This window comes from Acanthochromis polyacanthus, chromosome 14, assembly GCF_021347895.1.
Source record: "Acanthochromis polyacanthus isolate Apoly-LR-REF ecotype Palm Island chromosome 14, KAUST_Apoly_ChrSc, whole genome shotgun sequence".
Classification (NCBI taxonomy): Eukaryota; Metazoa; Chordata; class Actinopteri; family Pomacentridae; genus Acanthochromis; species Acanthochromis polyacanthus.
Genome location: NC_067126.1, coordinates 991,491 through 1,006,791, shown reverse-complemented (window position 1 = coordinate 1,006,791; position 15,301 = coordinate 991,491). Strand labels below are relative to the sequence as shown.

At 44.4% G+C, this 15,301-nt stretch overlaps 1 protein-coding gene and 1 long non-coding RNA gene across 32 annotated transcripts in view; both read left to right on the top strand.

Annotated features, from left to right (window-relative positions):
• Positions 1-15,301, top strand: part of ttn.2 (titin, tandem duplicate 2) — a 276,686-nt gene that overhangs the window by 84,122 nt on the left and 177,263 nt on the right. The window contains 17 exon segments of the mRNA XM_051959375.1: positions 136-414; positions 1,391-1,678; positions 3,906-4,193; positions 4,324-4,614; positions 6,218-6,505; positions 6,927-7,034; positions 7,109-7,394; positions 8,164-8,347; positions 8,422-8,505; positions 9,261-9,528; positions 9,825-10,085; positions 10,493-10,702; positions 10,804-10,881; positions 10,977-11,003; positions 14,744-14,800; positions 14,997-15,041; positions 15,241-15,282. Of these exon segments, the coding sequence (XP_051815335.1) occupies positions 136-414; positions 1,391-1,678; positions 3,906-4,193; positions 4,324-4,614; positions 6,218-6,505; positions 6,927-7,034; positions 7,109-7,394; positions 8,164-8,347; positions 8,422-8,505; positions 9,261-9,528; positions 9,825-10,085; positions 10,493-10,702; positions 10,804-10,881; positions 10,977-11,003; positions 14,744-14,800; positions 14,997-15,041; positions 15,241-15,282 (3,084 nt within the window).
• Positions 11,521-13,752, top strand: LOC127537068 (uncharacterized). Of its 31 annotated transcripts, XR_007946506.1 has the most exons (8): positions 11,521-11,660; positions 11,967-12,034; positions 12,341-12,408; positions 12,545-12,646; positions 12,681-12,884; positions 13,021-13,122; positions 13,259-13,326; positions 13,497-13,592. It is a non-coding gene; the product is annotated as an uncharacterized LOC127537068 (long non-coding RNA). The 31 variants fall into 31 exon arrangements; XR_007946499.1 differs by lacking the exon at positions 12,341-12,408 and having other exon boundaries at positions 12,001-12,136; XR_007946498.1 differs by lacking the exon at positions 12,341-12,408 and having other exon boundaries at positions 11,967-12,136.

Below are 15,301 nucleotides of genomic sequence, written 5' to 3'. Positions count from 1 at the left end.
TTCTGGAAGATGTTTCTAGAACCTCTCATTGGTTTCTCCTGAAGCTCCTACCATCTCTTCGTACTGCAGATGTTTAATTGTCTTTAACTTAGTTTCCATCCATGCTGAACCTTCTCCATATCTGTGGTGTCGCAGAGCCTCCATACTTCCTGGAGTCTCTGGAGCCCATGGAGGTAACGGCTGGAGACGCTGTGTGTCTCAAGTGTCAGGTGGCCGGAACACCTGAGATCAAGGTGTCCTGGTTCAAGGCCGATGGAAAGGTCCGGTCCAGCCCCACCTGTAAGCTGGAGTACTCCAAGGGCGTGGCCTGTCTGAAGCTCAGCAAGGCCTCCAAGGCCGACGTGGGGGAGTACACCTGTAAGGCAGAGAACCGGATAGGCTCCGCCTCCTCCACCTGCAGACTCAACGTGCTCGGTAACACCTGATTCTAGAATAGAATAGAATAGAATAGAATAGCCACTTTATTGTCAACCAGAACATACACCAACTGGTACACATTATGACCGAAATTATGATGCAATAAGCTCACCATCGAACTGATAAATACAAAAACAAACAAAAAATGTTCTAAATTAAAAAAAAATTCAAATATATGCATGTAAACATCTACATAAATATATAGTTCTGCAACACATTTCTAGGATGTTTTCCTGTTTTTAGCTCCTGGCAGCATCGTTTCATTACCAGGCACAAGTCAGAGGTTATCTTAGCTGAGGACAGAAACGAATGAAATGAAGCTGAAGTCCTCATTGATGACCTGTGAAGATCAGCTCAGATTAATCAGCTGTGGAAGAAGTCAACGTACTTCCTCTGGTACCACATAGTACTGCAGTATAGTGGCAGTATTCAGTACCATGGTACTGAAATATAGTAGACGTATTCAGTACCACATAGGACTGCAGTATAGTGGAAGTATTCAGTAACTGAAGTAGAGCTGTTCTCAACTGGATGACAGGAGGTGGTTGTTTCTAGAAGATGGATCAGAGTGACTGTTAGTAGGGTTAGTAGGGTGGGGTTAGTAGGGTTAGTAGGGTTAGTGGGGTGGGGTTAGTAGGGTTAGTTGGGTTAGTGGGGTGGGGTTAGTAGGGTTAGTTGGGTTAGTGGGGTGGGGTTAGTAGGGTTAGTAGGGTGGGGTTAGTAGGGTTAGTGGCATGGGGTTAGTAGGGTTAGTAGGGTGGGGTTTGTAGGGTTTGTAGGGTTAGTGGCGTGGGGTTAGTAGGGTTAGTTGGGTTAATAGGGTGGGGTTTGTAGGGTTAGTGGGGTTAACAGGGTGGCGTTACTAAGGTTAGCAGGGTGGGGTTAGTGGGGTTAACAGGGTGGCGTTAGTAGGGTTCAGGATATGGATCAGAGTGAAGCTCCTCGGCTAAATGTGGGCCTTTCTGTTCTCCAGAGGCCAAAACGCCACCGTCCTTCCCCAAGAAGATCACCAGCCTGCAGCAGACCGAGGGCCAGACGGTGCGCTTCGAGTGCCGTGTCGCGGGTTCGTCGCCCGTGGAGGTTTCGTGGCTGAAAGATGGAGAGCCGCTGCACCCAGGAGGAGATTTCTGCATGTCGTACGATGACAACACGGCGGTGCTGCAGATCCAACAGGGAGAGATGAGGCACTCCGGAGAGTACACATGCGTGGCCACCAACAGCGTAGGCTCCGCCTCCTGCAGGGCCAAGCTCACTTTACAAGGTCGGTGAAGCTGATTGGTTGTTCATGATGATGTCATCACAGTGTCTCTGTTCGACTTTATGGTTCTGACAGAAAAAAATCTAGTTTGAGACCCTGAGCAGAATTTCTCAACCTTCTTCAGTCATTCAGTAGAACCTTAACCATATCCCAGAACATGAAGAACATCTGATAGAACCAACAGAACATTTAACGGGAACACGATTCAGTAGAACAACATGACAAACATCTGATAGAACCAGCAGAACATTTGTCAGTAACACGACTCACTGAGAACCACCATCTAAAGGTCTATATCCACGGATATGATTCTGCTAACAGAAACACTCTGGGCTGTTTAATGTGAGCAGGGTTGGTCCAAATTCTCAAGAACTCAGATAAAATTTATTATTATTATTATTATTATTATTGGTAGTACTAATATTAGTAGTAGTAATATTATTATTGTTGTTGTTGCTATTATTGTTATTATTAGTAGTGGTAGTATTAGTAATATTACTATTATTAAATGCAGCAGCTGTTTTAGTTCCACCGTGTGATCCGTTCTTATCTTCATCAACGGGTCCTTACAGCTCAGATCATCTCATTTTTCGGACAGTTTCTGCTCCAGTATCTCTGATCTGCTTCATAAACTCTCAACTGATATCTGTGGAAGGTTAAAATATGAATACTTTGTGAGATCATTTTATAAAATCAACCCACTTCTCAAGTTTTCCACACATTGAAGTCTGAGTCTTTTTGAACAAGAAGATCTGAAGAAGAAAAGATAAAAACCTGAAAGTTTCTCTCTCATTTCTCATCATCTGCTGATTACCAGTAATTGTTTAGATCCTTTCAAACTTGTTCAGAGTTTGTGTGTTTTTCTATGAACTACTGAAGATGTGGAAGCTGTTTCAAACTGATTAAACATCCTGATGCTTCATTTGAAGACTCTACAGGCTCCAAAAACAGAACCCTGTACGCTCTACATGTCAGTAAATGCAGACCAGATGTAGTACCTGGCTGTTCCACCAGGTGGAGCCTCTGCATCCCTTACTGATTGATAATTCTACAGATGAAGCTAATTATCCAACAGTAGCAGTCTGAAAATCTTAAAGTGTGTTCTCCTAACCTGGCAATAGCCAGATTAATAATTGTGTAGTACTTGATAGTACTCCACAATATTAATCTGGGACCGCTCCATGTAAATCCGTTCGGAGGAAAGAGGCACGGATTGGACAATGCAACAGTATGTCCCGCCTCTGACAGGTTTGTTTTTAGCCAATCGCGGGATCTTCACGAGTGGAGCCAATTGGTAGATTAAACTCTGACCAAAACCCGTAGGTAAAAAAGCACAAACATCTTTACCATCCAGAAATACGCAAAGCGCCTCTCGTAGTTCTTCCTTCAAAGAAGCGATAGGAGATTCAGCTAAAACTGACTTAACAGCAGCATCTACACGATCGTTGTCCTCCGTTGCCATCTTTGTTTTGATCTACTGGCGCTTGGTGTCGTCGTCACACCCGGATATCCCGCCCATTATCCCGCCCCACACACGAATACTGCTGCGTGATTGGCCCAAACCAACTTGGTGCTGTGCAAAAAGTGAAGGCGGGAGCGGGGCAAGATGGTTTCTTGAGAGATTTGTGAACTCACAAATATCGCGAGAAATCAACTTGCTGGCAAGGTTAGTGTTCTCCTGCTAGATATGACAGCAAACATGGCAGAATTTATGATCAGTCCAGATGTTTGACGTCAGTTCAGAAGCTCCTCCTGGAGGTTATCTTCAGTCTCTGGACCAACAGCAGCAACGTCTACAGAACCAGAGAGATCAGGACAGACATGGAGTCTGGACTTATGACCTGATGGGTGCATTTCACTTATGTTCAAGTTGTGGTACTTTGTCCAAGAAAATACAATAGAAGGTATGAAGGTCCAACCCTGAAGCTGAGAAACTCTGCACTGGTTTGTCGTCAGAGCCCAGTGAGTGTCTCCTGTTCAGCCTTCTAACTGAGGCTTCTGTCGCAGTGTGGAGCTGTTTGATGCCTAAAATGTTCCGCTGTGGCTTTCTGAACATCTGTTGTTGTTGTTTCTTCTAAACATGTGCTGTTTTTGTTTTTTTCTTCTAAACGTGTTGTTTTTGTTTCTTCTAAATGTGTGTTTTTGCTTTTTTTTCTTCTAAATATGGGTTGTTGTTGTTTCTTCTAAACATGTCATCTCTTCTTCTTTCATGACCTTCTCGGCGCTGCAGAGCCCAGGTTCGCTCCGGTGTTTGACAGGAAGTTATCACCACAGGAAGTGACGGTGGGCGACAGCGTTGAGCTGGAGTGCCACATGACTGGCTCAGCCCCCATTAAAGTCACATGGTCCAAGGACCACAAAGACATTCGCTCAGGGGGGAACTATAAGATAAGCTGTGAGGAAAACACGGCCCACCTGACCATCGTGAAGGCCGATAAAGCCGACACAGGGCGGTACTTCTGCCATGCCTCTAATGACATGGGGAAGGACTCTTGTTCCTCCGATATCACTGTCAAAGGTATTAAAGTCCTCCTGGCTCCTGGGCTGCTCTTCTGTAACTGCCCCTCTCTAACTGCCCCTCCAGGGGTTTCTTCATATGAGGACTCCACCTTCTCTCTGCTCACTGCTGCTCTCTCCTCTTGTTTCAGAGCGTAAAAACCCTCCAGTTTTCACCAAAAAGCCCTCAGAGCATGTTGAGGATACCGAGGGCAAACTGGTGAAGATCGAAGGCCGAGTCTCCGGCTCACAGCCGATCTCAGTCAGCTGGTTCAAAGATCAAAAGGAGATCCACAGCTCCGACAAATACGACATCAGCTTTAAGAGTAACGTGGCTGTGCTGTGCATTAAGAGCAGCCAGGTGACCGATAGCGGCAGGTACTCCTGCCATGCCTCCAACGAAGCTGGACGAGCTTCCTGCGACGTCATTGTGGGCATCTCAGGTGGGTTCATGAAGATCACATCGTGTTACCTGGAATAAGAAAGGCTTAAGTTCCTCAGAGAGTCTTTTGTACTTCATGTTAAAGTGAATGTTCTGCTTTCAGTCATGTTAAACTCTGGGTGGATCGATGAGTTCTTCTGATCAGTCTGCATCCTTTACTGTTTGGTATCTGCTGATACTGAATCTGATGCCATTGAATAGGTCAGACATCGATCAGCTGAAACATTTCAAAACTGTAAAATAATCTGAGATCTTTAAATGAAATTACAGAATCTGTAGTGATAATGAAGAAAAGCTCCTATAATTATGGGATAAATGTCCTTTACATGGATCCTGGGATGGAAATGTAATTAGCAGCCTTAATTTGTCATTTCAACAACAAAAACCTCATTTTCATAATTTAAAATGTTAAACTGTCTAAGATAGCGATGTGTGCGACTAGTCATTTAATGGTTTAACCGCCTACTCATTTATTAAACATTTAGTATTTTACTAGTCGGTTAAACGCTGCATTAAGCATCATGCTCCTTGTTCTTCGTGCCTCTGCATCGGCTTCTTTGTAAACAGGCTGAGCAGCCAGGGAGGGAATTGCTCCTCCTCCCCTCACACGCACACATAGCAGGGGCGGGGCCACACAGTTTGGGGAAGAAAGTTTGGAAAGGTAAAGTGGGAAGATGGCGACGCTCCCGTGTGAGAAAATCAGCACCGTTTGGAAGTATTGTGACGCAGCAGATGACAACAAGGTCGCCTGTCAGCTGTGTAAGCAGAAACCAGTGTTGCCAACGTAGAGACTTTCTCACTAAATCTAGTGACTTTCCAAAGCGTCCTAGTGACTTTTTTTGTCAAGAGCGACTAGCGACACATCTAGCGACTTTTTCTGCCGTTTTGGAGACTCTGACAGGAAAACTGGGATCATTCTGCAGCTACTGTCCTCAACCAGCAGCAGGTGCTGCTGTGAGCTTCTCCCCCTCCCAGAGCACAGGCTGTCAGTCCAGTAACCCCACAGCAGTCCCAGTGTCTGATTAGAGGACTCATCACTCCGCGGCCAGACAACAGATGAATCGCACATGCACAAAGTCACTACAGATCCCATCCAGACTTACAGAGCGGGATATAAATGAAAATGTTTCTTCACTGTCATTATGTGGCTTTATAGACTAGTCGACTAGTCGCAAATAAAATTTGCGACTAGTCGGTGGGGAAATTAGTCAAAATTCCCATCCCTAGTCTAAGATGACTGGATTGACCTCAACCTTTATTTTCTAATGATATCAAGCAGAGAAAAGTAGAAAACAAGGCACCTTGAGGAGCTGAAAGCTTCCGGACAGGTCAGTTAGTCATCGAATTATTCCTGGAACATTATGGGAACTTATCAGACCCACCTGAACCTTCAATCCCCTGGAGTCTTGGTCTTTTGGATCACGTGAGAATAATCTTTGAGTGGATCTGTGGAGTCGTGTTCTTGCAGAGCTTCCAAACATTTGCGTTCATGTCTTTATGTCCTCTCTTTGTAGCTTCAGCTGGTCTTCAGCTCTGTCATCAAGGAGTTCTAAAAACCAACACACAGCTTCAGTCTGTTGAATCAAACTGTTTCTGTCCCGCAGAGGCCAAGAAACCTCCGGTCTTCGATGTGCCGCTCAAACCGGTGACGGTGGATGAAGGCGAGAAGCTGGTTCTTCGGTGTCATGTCTGTGGCTCGGCGCCGCTGAAGGTTCAGTGGATGAAGGACAGAAAGGACCTGACCCCGTCTAGCAGCACCAGGATCAGCTTCTCTGATGGGACGGCCTGTCTGGAGATCAGCGTTGCCGCCAGACATGATGCTGGAGACTACCTCTGCAAGGCCTCCAACGACGCCGGCAGCGAGTTCTGCAAAGCCAAAGTCACCGTCAAAGGTACAACCTGAAGATGATCTCCACCAAACCTGTGTTATGAAGGTCTCAATCAAGTTCTTTGTCCTGATCTGGTCCAAGTCATTTTATATTTAGTCCCAATCCGATAATACTTCAGTTAGATTACATTTCTTAAGTCATTCCAGTGTATCTGCTGGACAGCTGAATATCTTTGCAACAGTCTACCTCCAGTCTGTTCCTTAGTGTTCTGTAGGTGGAACCTATAGTGAAGTTCCAGTAGAACAATGTCTAGATGTGCTATTAAAGGATAGTATTGAGGTTAGGATGTACTGAAGCTACAACTGATGAAGAAAACCTGTTTTCTCTGCATGATGTCAGTGAATGTAGATCAGCTGGTTGTTGGATACTTGATGATTTTTTGCTTTATTTAGTCGTCATGTTGCACCGTGTCGTTGTGTTGCAGAGAAACCAGGAGCTCCGCCTCCTGCTGAAGCTACAACAGCAGCTCCCACCAAAAAACTGGACAATCTGTTCTTCATCGAGGAGCCCAAGACTACAAACGTCACAGAGAGTGAGTCTCTCAGCAAATCAGTCACACATTCAGCTTCAGGTTTGTGTTCTGACTCTCTACCTGCTGCTCCTCAGAGGGAATCGCCACCTTCATCGCCAAAGTGGGTGGCGACCCAATCCCCAGCGTAAAGTGGATGAAGGGCAAGTGGAGGCAGATCACCCATGGCGGCCGGATCTCCATCGAGCAGAAAGGCCAAGACGCCAAACTGGAGATCAGAGAGGTGACCAAGTCGGACTCGGGTCAGTACCGGTGCGTCGCCTCCAACAAGCACGGCGAGATCGAGTGCAGCGCAGACATGCACGTGGACGAAAAGAAAGAGGTGGCGCAGCTGGAGGGAGACCTCCGGGCCAAACTGAAGAAGTGAGTTTACCTCTTGAATCTGACCGAACCATGTTTTCACTGTGGCTCAGATCAGACAGAACACAACCAATCACAGCTCTCTGGTATGTTACGATGGACTAAAACTAAGCTCTGTGGAGCATTTCAGTTGAAAATTTGAGAATTTCATCTGTTTTCAGACCTTTAAGTTTTTGTATCTTCATCCTGAAAAGACCTGTGATGCCATTTTCATGATTCAGTATCTCCAGAAATGTAATTTCCACAACCATTAAATATAGTGACAACAGACAGAACAGTTTCATCAGAGCAAAATTACTGAATGGATCCAGCAGAGGATAAAAGTTTAATTACTGGACCTTCAGAAACAGACAAAAGGTAGAAAATGTTCAATCCAAGATGGTCTAGTGTCTCCATAAAATTCCTGTAAGTGTATATCTATGGATGGATCCATATTTCTACTAAAATCCAGTCTTTGGTCTACAATTGGAAATTCTGCACTTAATTTCAGTTTTAAAGAGCCAATACTTAAACTGTCTCCTCTGTTGGATCCATTCAATCCTTCTAATCTGATGAAACTATTCTGTCTGTTGTCACTACATTTCAGGCTCAGGTAGGACATGAAATCCTCAAAAGACATCACAGTTTTGTGAAAATACTTTACAGACCATAATTACAAAAAATTAAACTCTGACCAGAACATGAGATGGTGAGACGGCGGCATTATCAGACCGACCTGTTTTTAAATTTAGCCTCTATCTTTACAAACTCCTGACGCCTCTTTTGTTCTCAGGACACCATCGAAGCAGAAGAGTCCTCAGGAGGAGAAGGACATTGACATCGTTGAGCTGCTGAGAAACGTGGACCCCAAAGAGTATGAGAAATATGCCCGAATGTACGGCATCACCGACTACCGAGGCCTGCTTCAGGCCATTGAGCAGCTCAAGAAGGAGAAGGCTGAAGAAAGTGGAAGACCGGTAAGACCTCCATAGTCTGCTGGCCTGTTGGAATGGAGGACGTCAGGTTCTGAGCGATGCTGTTGTTGTTGCAGGTGGTGGAACATGGAGACAGAGAGTCGGATGAGGACATGGCCCGACTGGTGGCCGACCTACAGAAGAGGATGGAGCGCACAGAGGTCAGGAGAAAAACCAGAACTGTGTGGGCCATGTTTGATGATGTCAGAAACAGCTGATCGATCGTGTGACTTCAACGTTCACTACATTATTCAGAGAAGGTGTTCCATCTCTGTTAGGATCAGAAACTCTCTATAGAAAAAACAAAAGCCTCCTGACGAGAGCAAAGTCATAGATGTTTTTTTACATTTACTTTCTCTATTAATGTTTTTTATTGTGCTGCTTCAGAATGCCATAAAGACCTGCTGGTGGCTCCTGATGTTTATAGAAATGTTTGAGCCCAGGACAGGCCGCTAGCAGGAGAAACCACAACCAGGAAACACTTGAGCCGTTGTTTCTACATTTACATGAACCTGACTTTGTTTTCCAGTTGTTTTTAAACTAAATGAATCTTTTTTTTAAAGAAAGCTGTCAGGTTTGTTGCTTCCCTTCTTGCTTTGACAGATTAGGTGTTGAACTCTTAGTGTGCAGGTTTTTTCTCTATTCTCTCCAGTTATATTTGTATTCAAAGAGCTACTAGGGCATCCTGATAATTCCAGGTTATAGTAGTCCAGCATAAACTCATGAAGGTATGGACATGTTTTTCAGCTTCACTCAGACAGAAGGTTCATGATGAACATTTCACATTGATATTTAACCAAACCACCACCGTAATCAGTTTCTAGAAATGATTTAAAAGAGTTTCAAGCTCTAATGAGAAGAAAACGTCTGTGTTTCTGTCAGAAATATGAACTTAATGCTGTTGTTGCTCCTGCAGCCGGTCACTGTGCTGAGGGACATCTCCAACCAGGCTGTCTTCACCAACAAGGACGCCGAGTTCGAGTGTGAGGTGAAGATCAACTACCCAGAGATCACGTTGTCCTGGTACAAGGGAACCCAGAAACTGGACACCAGCGACAAGTACGACATCAGCATCAGCGGCGACCGCCACCTGCTCCGCATCAAGAAATGCCAGATGTCTGACCAGGGCAACTACCGGGTAGTCTGTGGGCCGCACATCTCCAGCGCTAAGCTCACCATCATGGGTCAGTACCGAGGGATCAGCTGCAGCTGGAGCACATCTGTCTGGTCCAGTAGTTGGACTACATGTGTCTGTTCTTGTTCCCACTGAAGAGGAGAATGTAACCTAGAGCTTTATCCCCTTATAAAATGCATTTTAGAGTTTGTCTGATTATCTGATAGAAAAATGTTGATTACTGGAGCTGTAAGAACACAAACAAGCTTTAGAACTTGTAGAGCTTCAGACCAGACTCGTGTAAAACATTCTTCTTCTCCTTCCAACAGATGCTGCATTTATATGTTTGTGTGTTTTGTCTTTCAGAGGCGGAAATTGAGAAGCATCTGCAGGACACATCGGGTAAGGAAGGCCAGTCCTGCTCTCTTTCTTGTCAGTTGTCCATCCCTAACGTAGAGGCTCAGTGGTTTAAAAACGGCCAGCAGTTAGAGCTGAAGGGCAGGTACACGTCCAAGGTCAAACACAAGGTTCAGAAGCTTGTGATCACAGACCTGAAGCCTGAAGACCAAGGCAGATACAGCTGCAGGTACCAGCACCTGGAGTCGTCGGCCGACCTCTGGGTGGAAGGTTTGTACCTGAAAACGTCCTGCAACCTTCTAAATGTGGTGGATGTTCTGCCCGTTACTAACCTCTTTCGACTTCCCTCATCAAACTCTGAGACTAATGTTGGAGATTTGGATTCTTCTCTTTTTTTCTCTTTCTTCTCGGATTTGTCTTCCTCTATTTTAACTTTCTTTACAGTTATCTTGCAAACTCGTCCACCATCGTCTCATTCGTTGTCTTTTACATCCGTCTCGACTGAAACTCATCCTCCCCCAACAGCCAGCCATCATAACGTCCTATAAACATCACCCCGGTCATCGTTTCTAACCATGTGGATGTTGTGTAGATGAGAAAATACCATTCAGCTTTTGTCATACATTCCAGCTGTGATACCAAACACGTTTACCCATTCACGTCTTTATCTGTTTTAGCTGAACAAATTCATTTCACCAAACGCATCCACAACATTGAAGTCAACGAGCGCCAGTCAGCCACGTTTGAGTGTGAGGTTTCCTTCGACAACGCTATCGTTTCGTGGTACAAAGACACCTGGGAACTGAAAGAGAGCCCTAAGTACAACTTCAGAAGCGAGGGACGAAGACATTTCATGGTTATCCGAAACGTGTCCATAGAAGACGAAGGTGTGTAGAGCGCGTTGAGCCACAAAGGGAATCACAAAGACCTGTAGATTTTTTCTCACTGATTTTTTCTGACTTGAGTCTTCATTACTAATCCCATGTAGGCGTGTACTCAGTGATTGTGAGGTTGGAGCCCAGAGGAGAGGCTAAGAGCACAGCTGAGCTTTATTTGTCTGGCAAAGGTACAGTTCCTAGTCAGACGACACTTTTTGTGCTTCTGTTCAGCTTTTGTCTGCTTCAGTGATTAACACATTGTTCGCTCTTCCCCTTTTCACAGAAATTGAATTAGCAATGGTGCCCATCGGTGAGTATTTTATATCCTCTACAACTTTAATTTGTCAGGAACATTTTTTGGAAATCCTCTTGTTGTCCATCTTCTCCAGAGTCAGATAAGATGGATGCTGTTCCATCTTTGTAGATATGTTTAGCATAGCTTAGCATAGCAACTAGAAGCCGGGGGGATTGTTTGCCAGTATGCAAACAGCTAGCATGGTCCAAGTTGTGTGCATTATTTACAATAGAGCCATTCCTCTGATGGAAAATAAGAAACAAACACTTTGTGAAGGTTATGTTGTAAACTGAGATTCCAAAGTAGAAACTCAGTGAACCAAATTGAATCCAGCTGTGATGTCAGTCAGGTTCCAATCATGGTTCTGAAGTGAGCTGAGAACAGCAGAACGTTCTCAGTCCTGGACCTATGGACAGGGTCTATCTATGTCTGCATCATGGCTCCACATGGAGAACTGAACAGAGGAAGACAAACATCTGACTGAGAGACTCAACAAAGATGGAAAAAGATCCAAGAAGATCAATGAGCAACTAAAAACCAGAGAAGCACAGAATCAGCAGGAATCAGGAGGTCTAGAAGGAGTCATAGTACCACTGATCAGGAGGTCTAGAAGGAGTCATAGTTCCACTGATCAGGAGGTCTAGAAGGAGTCATAGTTCCACTAATCAGGAGGTCTAGAAGGAGTCATAGTTCCACTAATCAGGAGGACTACAAGGAGTCATAGTTCCTCTAATCAGGAGGTCTACAAGGAGTCATAGTTCCACTGATCAGCAGGTCTAGAAGGAGTCACAGTACCACTAATCAGGAGGTCTAGAAGGAGTCATAGTTCCACTAATCAGGAGGTCTAGAATTAGTCATAGTTCCACTGATCAGGAAGTCTAGAAGGAGTCATAGTTCCACTAATCAGGAGGTCTAGAAGGAGTCATAGTTCCTCTAATCAGCAGGTCTAGAAGGAGTCATAGTTCCACTGATCAGCAGGTCTAGAAGGAGTCATAGTACCACTAATCAGGAGGTCTAGAAGGAGTCATAGTTCCACTAATCAGGAGGTCTAGAAGGAGTCATAGTTCCACTAATCAGGAGGTCTAGAAGGAGTCATAGTTCCACTAATTAGGAGGTCTAGAAGGAGTCATAGTACCACTAATCAGGAGGTCTAGAAGGAGTCATAGTACCACTGATCAGGAGGTCTAGAAGGAGTCATAGTTCCACTGATCAGGAGGTCTAGAAGGAGTCATAGTTCCACTATTCAGGAGGTCTAGAAGGAGTCATAGTTCCACTAATCAGGAGGACTAGAAGGAGTCATAGTTCCTCTAATCAGGAGGTCTACAAGGAGTCATAGTTCCACTGATCAGCAGGTCTAGAAGGAGTCACAGTACCACTAATCAGGAGGTCTAGAAGGAGTCATAGTTCCACTAATCAGGAGGTCTAGAATTAGTCATAGTTCCACTGATCAGGAAGTCTAGAAGGAGTCATAGTTCCACTAATCAGGAGGTCTAGAAGGAGTCATAGTTCCTCTAATCAGCAGGTCTAGAAGGAGTCATAGTTCCACTGATCAGCAGGTCTAGAAGGAGTCATAGTACCACTAATCAGGAGGTCTAGAAGGAGTCATAGTTCCACTAATCAGGAGGTCTAGAAGGAGTCATAGTTCCACTAATCAGGAGGTCTAGAAGGAGTCATAGTTCCACTAATTAGGAGGTCTAGAAGGAGTCATAGTACCACTAATCAGGAGGTCTAGAAGGAGTCATAGTTCCACTAATCAGGAGGTCTAGAAGGAGTCATAGTACCACTAATCAGGAGGTCTACAAGGAGTCATAGTTCCACTAATCAGGAGGTCTAGAAGGAGTCATAGTACCACTAATCAGGAGGTCCAGAAGGAGTCATAGTTCCACTAATCAGGAGGTCTAGAAGGAGTCATAGTTCCACTAATTAGGAAGTCTAGAAGGAGTCATAGTTCCACTAATCAGGAGGTCTAGAAGGAGTCATAGTTCCACTAATTAGGAGGTCTAGAAGGAGTCATAGTACCACTAATCAGGAGGTCTAGAAGGAGTCATAGTACCACTAATCAGGAGGTCCAGAAGGAGTCATAGTTCCACTAATCAGGAGGTCTAGAAGGAGTCATAGTTCCACTAATCAGGAGGTCTAGAAGGAGTCATAGTTCCACTAATTAGGAGGTCTAGAAGGAGTCATAGTACCACTAATCAGGAGGTCTAGAAGGAGTCATAGTTCCACTAATTAGGAGGTCTACAAGGAGTCATAGTTCCACTAATCAGGAGGTCTAGAAGGAGTCATAGTACCACTAATCAGGAGGTCCAGAAGGAGTCATAGTTCCACTAATCAGGAGGTCTAGAAGGAGTCATAGTTCCACTAATTAGGAAGTCTAGAAGGAGTCATAGTTCCACTAATCAGCAGGTCTAGAAGGAGTCATAGTACCACTAATCAGGAGGTCTAGAAGGAGTCATAGTTCCACTAATCAGGAAGTCTAGAAGGAGTCATAGTTCCTCTAATCAGGAGGTCTACAAGGAGTCATAGTACCACTAATCAGGAGGTCTAGAAGGAGTCATAGTTCCACTAATCAGGAGGACTAGAAGGAGTCATAGTTCCACTAATCAGGAGGACGAGGAGGAGTCATAGTAGCACTAATCAGGAGGTCTAGAAGGAGTCATAGTTCCACTGATCAGCAGGTCTAGAAGGAGTCATAGTACCACTAATCAGGAGGTCTAGAAGGAGTCATAGTTCCACTAATCAGGAAGTCTAGAAGGAGTCATAGTTCCACTAATCAGGAGGTCTAGAAGGAGTCATAGTACCGCTAATCAGAGCTCCTAAAATGACTCCACAGACAGTGAACTACTTTCTCCATCCAGCTGTAAAAACAGACATCAGCTGCTTCAAACTTGGTTCAGGGGTTCTCCATGGAAACCAGAGTTAGTGTGAAGCTCAGACAGTGTGAAGGAACCTTCAGAACATCAACCTCTATGGACGGAGGACCAGAACTAAACCTGGCTGCTGCTCAGAACTAAACTTCCAGATGAAAGTTTGCTGAAGAACATTAGAAGAAGCCTGATGGATGCTGGAAAACATTCTTTGGTCAGATGAAGATCAATGAGTTGGGCTCAGATGGAGTCCAGATGTTTGGTGAGAACCTGACCAGGACTACCACAGTGGATGCAGTGAAGCACGGAGGTGGGACTTTGATGATCTGGGGCTGCATGAGGTCAGAAGGTGTTGAAGACATTTCTAGATACAGCATGAAGGTCTGAGGAGGAACCAGAATACTTGCTGACCAGATGAAGAAGAGGAACATTCCAGCAGGAGAACATCTAGAGAACAACATCACACCAGAGCTTCTCCACTAGAACCAAGTGGAACCAGGACCTGGACAGTGTGAGTCCTGAAGCCAGCAGAACCTTTGAGGTGTTCTCCAGAGAAAGGTAGAGCAACACAACCCCTCCAACAAAGAGCAGCTGAAGAAGATTGATTGATTGTGAGAAGATGTCATGTTCAGAGTAATGTGGCTCTGAGCTGCATGAATAGAAATATTTTTATTGTTGGCTAAAGTTCCAGAACATCTGTTAGCTGTAGTCTGATTTAACAGCAGCTCTTCTAGACTTCCTTTAAAACGACAACAAGAGGATTTCACAGAATGACTGACTGTTGCTTTAACCACCATTAATGTGTTTCTGTAGCACCACTCTACATGCACATAGCTCCTTTTAAACTATAAGTACAGTTTGGTTTGAACCCAAATCCCTATTCTGTAGATATCCCAGACTCCTCAGTTCAGAGGCCTGAGGTTCCTTCATCAGTTTCACTTCAAGGTAAGACTGAAAGCAGCAGCAGTTTATTTACTACAGCAACATCCCACATTAAACCTCTGAGTTTAATAAACATGTAAACAATAAAACCTGGACCAGACAGTAAATCTTCATTAATATGACTAACAAGCAGCATTATATTCTCATTAAAACGTTTTTACCCAAACTTTGTAATGGAATGTGTTTTTGTCTTTTGAAGAATCTGCTGAATTCTATCATTTTGAAGAAACGACTGAACATCGAGGTATTTATTCTGTTTTTGTTCTTACTAACGTCACAGATTCTCCATTGAATCTTAACATTGAGCTGAATAAACACGATGAACTGACGTTTGTTTCCTGGTGTAGTTCCTGAACTCACAGTTAAACTAATCCTTATTTCTTATTAAAGTTTCTGTCCCTTAATAACGAAATAAAACCACATGTTGTTTTTCCAAGAATCAGCCCAGTATTCCTATCAGTATGAAGAGGAGGTGGAACAAAGAGGTACAAGCTGTTTTATTTC